This window comes from Lithobates pipiens, unplaced genomic scaffold (genome assembly GCF_037356315.1).
Source record: "Lithobates pipiens isolate NorthernLeopardFrog02 unplaced genomic scaffold, aLitPip1_a1.2 Scaffold_27, whole genome shotgun sequence".
NCBI classification, from domain to species: domain Eukaryota; kingdom Metazoa; phylum Chordata; class Amphibia; order Anura; family Ranidae; genus Lithobates; species Lithobates pipiens.
Window position 1 is genome coordinate 116,410,970 of NW_027507788.1, and position 13,194 is coordinate 116,424,163.

Consider the following 13,194-nt stretch of genomic DNA (forward strand, 5'->3'; position numbering starts at 1 on the left):
GTGGATCTGCCCCCCCCCCCCCCCGAGCATGAACAGCAGAGAGAGGGAGGAGGCCCGCAGTGCGAATCGCAGCTTCTGAACACAATGAGGAACAGGCGGCCCAATAAGACCACAGCACAACCACCAGAACTGATTGATTAAATAAATAAAATTGTGGTACTTAATAAAGAAAGAGGGTAAAAAGTTACAAGTCACTAGAGGTATATATGTCATTAACCACTTTCCAACCCGCATATTGACAAATGACTGCCGCAAGGTGGCTCTGCCATCCTGGGCAGCTGTCATATGACGTCCTCGGCTTCCCGGCAGGCTGGGGGCCGCCACGTCACTCGAGAGCCGATGTGCGTGCCTTGGCGGCCACGGTGTCCGGCGGGCACCCGTGATTGCTGGTCACAGAACAGGAACATGGATTGTCCTGTCAGGGGAGAGGAGACTGATCGTGTGTTCCATGTATATAGGAACACCGATCTGTCACCTCACTCAGTCAGTCCCCTCCCCCCACAGTTAGAATCACTCCCTAAGTAACACATTTAACCCCTTGATTGCCCCCTAGTGTTAACCCCTTCCCTGGCAGTGACATTTATACAGTAATCAGTGCATATTTATAGTATATAAATAATTGTTTATTTATAATTGTCAGTGGTCCCAAAATAGTATCAAAAGCATCCGATATGTCTGCTGCAATATCACAGTCCTGACAAAAATGGTAGCTCTCTGCCAAACTAGTAAAAAAATAAAATAAAAAAATTATAATAATAATAATAATAAAAATGCCATAAATCAATAACCTATTTTTTAGATGCTATAACTTTTGTGCAAACCAATCAATATATACTTATTGCGATATATTTACCAAAATAATTGTAGAAGAATACATAGCGGCCTAAACTGAGGAAGAAATTTAAAAAAAAAAAAAAAAAATTGGGATATTACAGCAAAGAGTAAAAAATATTGTTTTTTTCTAAATTGTCGCTTCTTTTTGTTTATAGCGCAAGAAATAAAACATGATCAAAAACCATCAAAAGAAAGCTCTATTTGTGGGGGGAAAATGATCAAAATTCCATATGCGCAGTGTTGCATGACCGCGCAATTGTCATTCAAAATGTTACTGCCCTGAGAAGGGGGTGAAAATGGCCAGTACTGAGGCAGTTGATAATAAATGAACAATTAAATAGGAAAGGGCAAGCATGGGACCAACTAGTTGCAGGATGCATGAGATAAAGAGGTGTATCAACTTGGAGGTAACTACATCAATCCCTGGTTGAAATATTGGAAGGAAAGGGGAATATGGGACTTTAAATGAAGCCAGGCCACGTGCTTCCATCCCTATCAATATGGTACAAAAGAGAGGGCAAAAGGGTGGGACTTTGGATTCAGACAGAGCTGCTCTGATTGAGAGGTTGTGTAATGAGAACCCTGTCAGGATCCCCTCAGTACACACAGATGACGGCCGCACTTTCCTCAGGTCTGCAATGCAAAGCTTCAGCAAGGAAGTAACCAGAGCGCCTCAAGCTTCCCCCTCTTATTGCGCATGCGCGCTCCCCTGCCTCCTCTCCGCAGCACCGCCCTGGGCGGGGCTCCTCTTCCTATTCACCCTGTCCGCGGGCTGTGCGCGCTCCCAGCGCTGAGAAGGCGGAAGTGACGGCGTCGGTGCGGTGCTCGGCCCTGGGAGATTTCTCCCCTCCCTACCCGGCGTTCACTGGGAGGGCCGTGTCCGGGGCTGGCGGTGGCTCTCTCCGGTGACTTCCTCTTCCGAGTGAGCTCTGCGCCACCATGGCGACCAACCTACGGAAAGGCGGAGGACTTATCGGCCTGGTAAAGGACGCTTTCCAGCCGCACCATCACCACCCGACCGCTCAGCCCGGAGCCGTGGACCGGAAGACGGTGGAGAAATGCTGGAAGCTGATGGACAAGGTGGGTTCTCCTCCACCGCTCTATGAGAGGCAGCCTGAGGTTACCCATCACCCGGGACCGAGCTGGGCTACTCTACTGATATGGGGCACAGAGGAGTCACTACTGATATGGAGCACTGTACTGATAGTTTGGGGCACAGAGATGGTACTGTACTGATGAGGAATGCTGTACAGATATGGGGGACAGAGGTGGTACTGCATTGATGGGGGACACAGTACAGATATGGGGGACAGAGGTGGCACTGCATTGATGGGCATTGCATAGATATGGGGAACAGAGGGTTGGGGCACAGAGATGGCACTGTACTGAGGAATGCTGTACAGATTGGGTACAGAGGTGGTACTGTATTGATGGGGGGACACAGTACAGATATGGAGGGACAGAGGAGTTGCTGCAAGGGTGGACATTGAGTAGATGTGGAGCACTGTAGTGATAGCGGGCCATAGAGCTCTCATTGTACTGATAGTAGGTTTGGGGCACAGAGGTGGTGCTGTATTGATGGGGGACACTGTACAGAGGTGGTGCTGTATTGATGGGGGACACTGTACAGAGGTGGTGCTGTATTGATGGGGGACACTGTACAGAGGTGGGGCTGTATTGATGGGGGACACTGTACACATGTGGCACTGTGCTAGTGGGAGACACTAGTGATATGGGGGTACAGAGGTGACACTACTGATGGGGTATGCATGGGGGACACTGCAAATATGGGGTACAGAAATGTTACTGTATTGGAGGAAACTACAGATATGCAGGTACAGAGGTGTCACTGTACTGATGGGAGTACAGAGGTGGTACTGTACTAAGTGCTGTACTGATAATGGGGGTGGAGAGGTGGTACAGAGGTGTCTGTACTGATGGGGGGGGGGGGGGGTTGTGCTGTACTGATATGTGGGCTCACAGATGGCACTCAACCTTGGGGATAGGGCTGGGGGAAGAAGTGGCACTGTACTGATAGGAGGCATGCAGAGCAGGTGATGCTCTGCGTGGGGAAGGAGGCGGCCCGTGTTGTACAGACTGGGGGTTTCGATGAGGCAGGGGTGTCGGTGTCCTACAGACTTTGCTGGGCACACTTTAGTTGATGTACTAAAACTGGTGCAGCTCTGCATAGAAACCAATCCGCTTCCAGTTTTTTGTCAAAGCTTAAGGCCAGGTTCACACATGTAAATTGGATGCAGTTTTCCCTGCATTCAGTTTGCATAAGTGGAGTGTGTGACTGACTCTCAGTGGAGCCGTTCACACAGATCTGGGGCAGCCACAATCCTTTCACACTGAGGAGTTTTCAGGTGTTTTACCACTAGAAATAGGCTTTGAAAACCACCTCCCATTCATTGCAGTGTGTATTTTCACACTGGGGCGGTGCGCTTGCGGAATGTTAGTCATACTAGCAGCATCTTTGGGGCGGGTTGGGATCGCTGTAAATAGCGCTACCAAAATGCCCTGCCCATTGCAATGAATGGGCATCGCTTCCAAAGCACCTGAAAAGTGTCTTGAAAGCTCCGCAAAACAGCACTTTTTTTTTTTCCCATAAAAAGCACTCCACTAGCAGCTAAAAAGCACTGCAAAAATGATCTGCACTTTAGCTCTAATGGCCGGCCACTGCAGTGTGAAAGTAGTCTTAAAAGGGTACTGTGTGTCTTTGGTTCAGATTCAGGTGTGAATTCAGTCTGCATTTTGGACCTGAATCGATGAACAGGGAAGCACCGGACCCCATGCTGTGAACCACGGCTGCAGCATATGTGAACCCAGTCTAAATGAACAAGCTGAAGTTACAAGCTGATTGGCTACTGTGCACAGCTGCACCAACCAGATTTTACACTCAAGATTTAGTAAATAAACTCCCTTGTGTCGTCTGTGCTGTGTACTACATTTGCTCGTTTTGTTGACTCATTTGTTTTTTTGCTATGCTCGTTTTTTGCTTCATTAGTAAATATAAAACCCAACATATATTTAGGTGGAAATACTTTTGCAGGGTTGGACTAATCTTGGCTCCTGAAAGTCAGTTCAATGAAGAATAGTTCAGCTGCTGCTTCCGGTAATTTTATATGTTTTGAGGAAGTCACCAAATGCATTTCTTGCCTCACAGGTTTCTGACTTCCACATCGGCCTGTAACACCCATTTCATATAGTGTTATTGACACTGGGACTGTCCTGTCAGAAAAATGGCAACTAACCACAATTGCACATACCACATCTGTCCTCTGGGTACATATCCCCATAAGGCACTGCTTGTCAAATTTGCTTTGAATCTAGGAGCTAAAAAAGTTAGCGGCCAGTTTTTTGCCTATTGGACATTTCACCCCTTCCTGCCCAGGCCAATTTTCAGCTTTCAGCGCTGTCACACTTTGAAAGACAATTGAGCGGTCATACAACACTGTACCCTATGCAATTTTTATTTTAACACAAATGGAGCTTTCTTTTGGTGGTATTTACCTGTTGTGCACTGATACGATGCCCTGATTGTCAGTGTGAATGTCCCCTGTCACAGGATAGAGAATTATCGGCTTTCCTTTCCTTAGGCTGTGTCAGTGCTGAGGAAAGGAAATACCAATAACCAGCATTTGTTTGTGATCGGCCCTTAAAAAAAAAACGTAAAAACTGAGTGTGCCCTGGGGTTCTTGGGTGGACATCGATGGATGCCCTCCCAGAACTGAATGACCGCACTGTACCCATCTTTCGCTATAGCATGATAAGCAAGTGGGAGGCGGATGTGGATGGCTGATAAAAGCCCCGGTGCCAGGGCACAATTTCCAGTTGCCATAGTGACCTGGCGCCTGTGATTTGTCGAGCCCTGCCATAAGGGAAAGGTGTACTCTGGGCAGTGCAGTCTAATGTTACAACAAGCTCTGGAAGGTCATCATACGTTCATAGTTGTACCTAAAATCGAAGTAAAAAATAATATATGCACATGTTTTCGCAGGGGAACATTGTAACTTGTAAGATTTTAATGCATCATAAAATTACACTTGAAGGACAAGCAAAGATCTGCAGTGCTGCCAATGAAATTGTTCTTCTATCTATCTTTTCGCAGTTTACCTGCCATTCTTTGACATATTCCATAGGGTTGAATTCCACCATGTGTAAAATGTGCTTCATGTGGTAAAGTTTAGGTTTTAGCTCTAGAACAGTGGTAATCAAACTTGTGCTCAGGACCCACTAACAGGCCAGTTTTGCAAGATAACTGAAATACATCACAGTTGATATATTTTGCTGGTCAGTGATTGCAGTATTCTAGTCTGCATCTCCCCAAGGTAATGCTTAAGATCTGGCCTGTTAGTGGGTCCTGAGGAAAACAGTTGAGAACCACTGTTCTAGTATGTGTCCAAAAAGGTGCTCCCCACTTGTTCTTTCTGGGGGACTTTTCAGCATCTAAAGGAGAGACTGCAAGCAGGAGACTTTGCGAGAGCGGGAAGAAAGAATTGACACAGGAAGCTTCTTCAGACCATCTTCCCTTCCCCTACGGAGCAGCACCAGGAGCTTGATGATCCTCGCTGTCCTGTTGATGGAAGAAAGAATTGATGCAGCCACACGTGGGATGGAGTTCTACTTCAAGTCATCATCTGAAAGCATCCTGGTTAAGGTGAGCAAAATGAACTGTTTGTATTTTATGTAAGATGTAGTTTTGTGGGAACCACAGACATGTATAGACTGCTTGTGTTATAACAAGGAGTGGATTGTGTTGCTGGTTCCCATAAGATTCATTGCAGTATGGCTCATTATTATATGTGTAGTGCAGGCAATGTGTGTTTAAAACTTCCATACGCAGGCCTGTTCATCATTCCACCACTTCTGTTACTGTTGTGATTTCTTTAGGTGCAAAGAAACACCACACACTATTGACTGTTGTTGGAATAATTAAGGGTAGATTATATTGGTTTTAGGAGAAACCAGTGCAGAGTTACTGTCACTGGTTTATAGATGAAGCAGTGGAAATCAATTGCACGTACTGTAGATATTGGCAATATATGGACCTGTTTGTATTTGCACCCCCTGGTCTCTGCTATGGTTGGTTAATTAAATTAACCATTACTATATATAAATAAAAAAGATGAGTGGGCATACTGATATAACACAATAAATTGAAAAGGATGCTACATAAAGATGGAGGGGAATAGCACTATGCTTTTCCCAGTTCTCAGAGACAACACATGTAAGTGAAGCATCCAACCCAGGGATCTGGAAGAAAAACTGATCATATTCTTCAGGGTTTCTTTTCCCTTTCTTGGTTTCACAAAATGTGAGGTGTTCTGTTGACGTATGGGGGCTCTGAGATGTAATCTTCCAACTGTTTGTGGCAGTAGCTCATGGTTTTTCTTAGCTGACCCCCTTTAAAAATATATGTGCATTTTATAGGTTGTGGAGTTGCTCTAGGTATTAAAGTCTAGAATGCTGCCACTGCCAGCTATCGGGATGCACAAATATGTTGCTGTGTGATGGAGGGATTGGGCTAGTCTATGGAGACTGATGCCATATTATATAGACTGCGGTGTCTGGTGCAAAGTATTGTTGGCTTTAAAGGCCAAGTTCATCTTTGTTCGCTGCCATTTTTTTCCATTATAGATTCCAGCCCCCATATGTACCAATATATAGTATTAATGTACTTCTTTTGCAAAAATCCGCTTTCCATTTATTTTACACATGCTTGACTTGCTCTCATAGCTGTTTAAAACACTGCTCCATAACTTCTGCCTTACTTTTTGATCAGACTCTAGGGCATGACACAGGAAGGAGTTGACCTGCTGATCTCATTAGCACACACCCTGCAACATCTACCCTCAGATTGGTCAACTCCTTCCTGTGTCATGACCTAAAGTCTAATCCGGAAGTAAGGCAGAAGTTATGGAGCAGTGTTTTTAGAAGGCTATGAAGAGAGTGAGGTAAGTGTGTAGAATAAATGGAAAGCGGTTTTATTTTTGCAAAATAAGTACATAGGGAGCAGAAATTTAAAGGGGGAAAAAAAGTCGCTGACTTTTGAGACACGGGAGTGTACCTGCCTCAGTAAAGACAACCTCCCCCTGTTAAGTGCCCATTTTTTATCACATTTAGATGGCATTGGCAAGAAATAGGCTATTATACATGTGTAGCAGAATAGTCTGTTACTGTGTAGGGAATATTTTGGACTGCAGGAGATGGATCGCTGCTCTGTTGGGGCCTTGGAGATGTGAAAGGGCGGCAGACCTGATCTCCAGTGTGCTGCTGGCAAAGGGGATATTGAAATCAGGGATGCGCTGATGTGTGTGGGGGTTTTTTTTTTTTTTTTTTTTTTTTTTTTTTTTTTTTGTGTGCAGCAATGGGCAAACCGTTTATCAAAAAAATGTTATCACAACACGTATGTTAAAAGTACTTAATACATCTTGCCTTTTTAAATCTAAAATTTTTTTTTTAATACTGTGATCACACAGGAGTGGTGGGGGACCCTGCATGCGATTCGGACAGGCATAGCACCACATTCCTGTTCAAATCGTACTGCAAAGGTATTCGTTTTGGGTATTGCGAGCATTTGTAATAGTATTGGTGCAAGTACTTTGTATCAGCACTGATACTGGTATCGGTGCAACCCTAATTTAAAATGGTGCCGAAATGTTAGTATAAATTGAAAACTTACATTTTTCAGCTCCCTCCAAAACATGAAAGAAAAAGCTAAATTACACTTGGGCTTTAAAAAAATAAAATATAGAATCTTCAGTTGTGCTCTCCCAGTAAAAATGACTTCCTCACTGGTGTGCTGACCGTATTGTTGTGGTACTTTGAGTCACTGACCTGAAACAAGATGACTTCTGACATTTCTGACTTTCCTGTATTCTGCATGCTTCTTTTAATCCAGTGATTTTTGGAAGTTTAAAAATATTTGAATCCTCATACCAGCCAGTCAAGTAGCATTGAATGACTGTTGTCAATGTCATACACACGTCACCCCAGCAAGGCCTATTTATAAAGCCCATTCACACCAGGGTGGTCCATTGTGGTAAACTTAACTCAAGTAACATGCTAACAAGCATTGGCAGCCTATTTATTCAAATAGCCTGCCAAAGGTACCACAACGGATCTAAAATTTTACCTGCTATATTTTGTGAAATACACACAAGTGTATTAAGGTGCCACTCCGATAACCGTGCACCACACACATATTGGGCCCTAAAGCTTCTGGTGAGGTTCTGCTCGTTCTCTTCTGGGAGTAAATGGGGAATTTGTCAGCTGCATTGGCATCTTGCATGTGTTAACTTGTATGCGTAGATATGAATGGTTTAATTTCCCCCCGTGTAAACTACTAATCTCATCGCTCCCCTTGTAAGAGATCAGCAAGGGCAGATATGTTGGAAGTTCAGCCTGGGTGACCACTATGGCTTCCACAATAGATGAAGAGTGAACATAGTAATACTAGGACAGGAAGTGTTTGCAAGATGCCGGGTGAAAAATTAATGTAGCAACCTCGTCTAAGGACTGATAAGCTGCATTATAAAATTTCTTTTTGGGCTTAAATAAGCTTCACTCTCCCCATTTATTTTGTTTACATTGGATTCCTCAACAGTGCCTTGAGTCCAGAGGTGTGACAAGCATCAATGCCTTGCACTACTACAGCACAATGCTGGGTTATAGTGGGTGTGAGACTTCCACCCCCTACAACATTTTTAACTTCTATTTGGCGTCACAACCTATGAATTGCACACCCAGGACAGTTTTTAGTGCCTTGTTTTAGGTTGAGACTCTTTGCAAGTGGCACGCTTGAAGGTTGTCACCTAGAGTCGTCTGGTGTGAAGATTCAGGCTCCAATCATCATACTGGCTTAAAAAAAAAAAAAGCCTGTTCCCTTGGCAGAAAAAACTCATATAGAGCAATTACTTTGTATGTTTATGTGTTTTTTTCCTGCAAGTAAGCTCCAATCAGAAATGACCTGAGACAGCTGCTCCGCCCCATCCACAGCTCAGCGTGCCAGTGTGGGGGGGGGGGGGGGAGCAGTGACTGACAGTCGGAGGCTCTCTGCCCGCTGAGCTCGGATAACGGAGCGATTGGTGTTCGATCACTCGGTTCTCAGTGCAGGGGCCTTGGGACAGATGCAGCATTGCACCGATGCTGCATCCACCGAGGTAAGTATGAATCTCAAAAAAGGAAAAAAAAATCCCTTTACTTCTCTCAAGCCAGTGTGCGTGGAGCCTCATACAGTAGTTATGAATAGCACTGTCCTTCAAAACCACAGGATGTCCTATATGATGATTTCAGGAATGTAATGGCATTTCCTTTTTAGGGTCTACCAATCTACTTGCCCTGATTTAAAAAAAAAAAAAAAAAATATATATATATATATATATATATATATATATATATATATATATATATATATATATATATATATATATATATATATATATATATATATATATATATATATATATATATATATATCTCAATAGAACTCGGATCATTGAGGTCAGGTTCACACTGCTGCAATGTCAGACATCGCATGTGATATCTACCGTATATACTCGAGTATAGGCCGACCCGAATATAAGCCGAGGCCCCCAATTTACCCCCAAAAAACTGGAAAACTTATTGACTCGTGTATAAGCCGAGGGTGAGACATGGCTGTCCATCCCTGTGTGTGTGTCTGTCCATCCATCCCTGTGTGTGTGTCCGTCCATCCATCCCTGTGTGTGTGTCCGTCCATCCATCCCTGTGTGTGTGTCCGTCCATCCATCCCTGTGTGTGTGTCCGTCCATCCATCCCTGTGTGTGTGTCCGTCCATCCATCCCTGTGTGTGTGTCCAGCCTCCGTCGTCCCGAGCCTCCGTCGTCCCGAGCCTCCGTCGTCCCGAGCCTCCGTCGTCCCGAGCCTCCGTCGTCCCGAGCCTCCGTCGTCCCGAGCCTCCGTCGTCCCGAGCCTCCGTCGTCCCGTTCCGAGCCTCCGTCCTTCCAGGATCGCCCCTCTTCTCGGCGGCCATTCTACAATTCAAAAGCCGCGCCTCCGCCTGTGATAGGCGGAACACTCAATTTCCCAGCAGCCTGTGTTCCGCCTATCACGGACATCCTCTCATCCTCGTCCGTAGTACGAGGATGAGCGGATGTCCGTGATAGGCGGAACACTGACTGCTGGGAAATTGAGTGTTCCGCCTATCACAGGCGGAGGCGCGGCTTTTGAATTGTAGAATGTCCGCCGTCTGTCTGCTCGACACGCTGATCGGGCAGTCAGACGGCGATGACTCGAGTATAAGCCGAGGGGGGCACTTTCAGCCTCAAAAAAGAGGCTGAAAATCTCGGCTTATACTCGAGTGTATATATATATATATATATATATATATATATATATATATATATATATATATATATATATATATATATATATATATATATATATAATATATATTATTCTATAGTGGAATAATGTGATCTTCTGGAATTACATGCTGTTGATTGAATGCCCAAACCTGATTGTAGAACGTCTGAAGTTTTGTTTGGACATGTTCTGTCATATTGAAGACTTTTCAGTGTCCAGCCAAACTGCTTTCTCAGCTATGGGTACTGGGAAAATTTGATGGTGATCAGATTAAGGTGCTTGAGGAAGCTGTTTGGAGAAACACTGAAAAGTGTAAAACAAAATTCATTTGTTTTATATAGTGGAAGTCCTGAAAACACGGTGCAGGACCAAGTGAGATCACTTTAAAAGAGATTTCCAGATACAAAATATGCAAAAAGTGCTGCGGCAGCATTGTATTACATTTTTCTTAGTAGTATTCTAGGATTGTTGGAGTAAGTATGCACAAACTGTTAAACTTTTTCATGTGTATTTTAAAAATGTTTTTTCTTGGTACCAACAGTAACTGGCATGCCAGGAAAGGAGCCGTTAACCATGGAATTGTCTTCAGGACAAAGCATACGACTTGCCTTGTTTGCATCTGCGCAGGAACATTGTTCATGGTGGTGGTAACACTGCCCTTAGTTCAAGAAGACTACTCACAACTGCCCAGAGAACTTGTGCCACTGGTGGTAGAGGCCTTTGAAGCAGCCACAGGGGGATTGCACAGAACTGTAGCAAACTATTTTCAAATGATATGAAAGAAAATTTAGAATTTATTTTTCCAGCCTGGTTTCACGCATGGCAGAAGTACAAAAGGGTTTTGGTGGTTGCTGCCACCAATTGCATCAATTAACCCTCTTCCAATGTGTTTTTTTTTTTTTTTTTTTTTTTCCGTATTTTTTTTTTTTTCTCTGAATCGAAATTCATGGCTTATTCCAGTAACACTGTTACAGGTTGTTTGAAAAAATAAAGATTATCTTTATTGGACAAAAAAATTAAAAATAAAAGTGAGTTTGTGTTTGTGTGTTTCTCTCCCCCCCCCCCCCCTTTCTTCTGCGGCGCATATACAATATCAATTATTTTCACAGATCTTATTTACAAGGGAACTAATATCTAAACATGGTTAGTAATTGCAGAACTGAATACAGAGGCTTTGCCTGCTTGAGCGTTCTAATTTTGTTTTTCAAATGGCACAAATTAGAACTGTACGATCTTAATACAGCATTTCCCTGATTCATGGTAAACAAGAGCAGAGCTGTCAAAAGGACAAAATAACTCAACCAGCAAATATTTATCAACAGTGATAAAGAGAAACTATGTAACTCTTGGTTCTTTTAGATCAAAGAAATTAACTTCTGTCTGTAAATGAAGTCAGTTTAACTAGACTAAACCCTTTTTTGACACTGGTTGCTTACAAGTTAAAAAATGATCTGTATTATTTTCGCTAGAAAATTACTTAGAACCCCCAAACACTTTATTTTTTTTATTTTATTTTTTTTAAAGCAGAGCTTGGTGAATGGAGATTGTTGCACTGCATTTGTGTATCGTACTTTCAAAAGCAAATTTTTAGGAAAAAATATATACTTGAATAAATTACAACTAAACAGTAAAGTTAGCCTATTTTTTTTTTGTGTATAATGTGAAAGATATTACGCCATGAGAATTGTGATCTTTATGCTAGGCAAAAAAATTTGTGACGCTCATTTTATTCAGAATTGTGCAGCTCTAACACAAATATTTTAGAGAGGACAGCCTGTTTTCTAACTAAGCTATGTGGTGTTTTTTTTTTTTTTTTGTATCTCAATATTTTTAAATCGCTAGCTACGTATCACCAAAAATAGATTCAGGAGTGGCACAGGTCCACCTAACTGTTTGGCAAATAAACATTAATTTTAAAACCTACAGGTGCATCTCAAATTTGAATATCATCAAAAAGTTCATTTATTTCAGTAGTTACTTTCAAAAAGTGAAACTATCTATTATATAGATTCATTATACAGAGTGATATATTGCAAGCATTTTTCTTTTAATTTTGATGATTATGGCTTATAGCTACTGACCCCCCAAAATTCCGTATCTCAGAAAAGAATAGTGCATAAGACCAATAAAAGGGAGTGTTTTTTTTTTTTTTTTTTTTTAATACAAGTAGTAAGTGTTGGCTTACTGAAAAGCATCTCCATGTACAATATGGTATGCACTCAATTCTTTGTTGGGGATCCCTTTTGCATAGATTACTGCATCAGTGAGGCGTGGTATGGAGGGCATCAGCCTGTGGCACTGCTAAGGTGTCATGGAAGCCCAGCTTGCTTTGATAAGTGGCCTTTAGCTCATCTGCATTGCTGTCTGGTGTCTCTCGTCTTCCTCTTGACAACACCCCACAGCTTCTCTATGGGGTTTAGGTGGGATTGCTGGCCAATCAAGCACAGTGATACCATGATCATTAAACTAGGTATTGGTACTTGTGACAGTATGGCCCGGTGCTACAAAATGAATTCAGCATCTCCCTAAAGCCGATCAGCAGAGGGACGCATGAAGGGCTCTAGAATTTCCTGGTGGAGGGCTGTGTTGACTTTGGACTTGATAAAACACAGTGGACCAACACCAGCAGATGACATGGCTCCCCAAATCATCACAGACTGTGGAAACTTCACACTGGACCTCATGCAACTAAGGTTCTGAGCCTCTCCACTCTTCCTCCAGCCTCTGGGACATTGATTTCCAAATAAAATGCAAAATGTACTTTCATCCCATAAGAGGACCTTTAGACCACTGAGCAACATTCCAGTCCTTTTTTCTCCTTGGCCCAGCTAAGACGCTTTTGATATTGTGTCTGATTCAGGAGGGGCTTGACACGGGGAATGCCACAGTTGCAGCCCATGTCCAGGATACAGCTGTGTGATTGCTCTTGAAGCACTGACACCAGCCGTAGTCCACTCCTTGTGAATCTCCCACAAATTCTTGAATGGGCTTTGCTTCAGTGTCCTCTCAAAC

The 13,194-nt window shown here is 43.2% G+C and overlaps 1 protein-coding gene across 2 annotated transcripts in view; it reads left to right on the forward strand.

Annotated features, from left to right (window-relative positions):
* The first annotated feature begins 1,681 nt into the window (after nt 1-1,681).
* Nucleotides 1,682-13,194, forward strand: part of LOC143934084 (E3 ubiquitin-protein ligase CBL-like) — a 175,547-nt gene continuing 164,034 nt past the window's right edge. For both annotated transcript variants that reach the window (XM_077457392.1, XM_077457393.1), the window contains exon 1: nt 1,682-1,914. In XM_077457392.1, the coding sequence (XP_077313518.1) occupies nt 1,774-1,914 (141 nt within the window). In that variant the 5' untranslated portion in view covers nt 1,682-1,773. The remainder of the gene's footprint in view (nt 1,915-13,194) is intronic.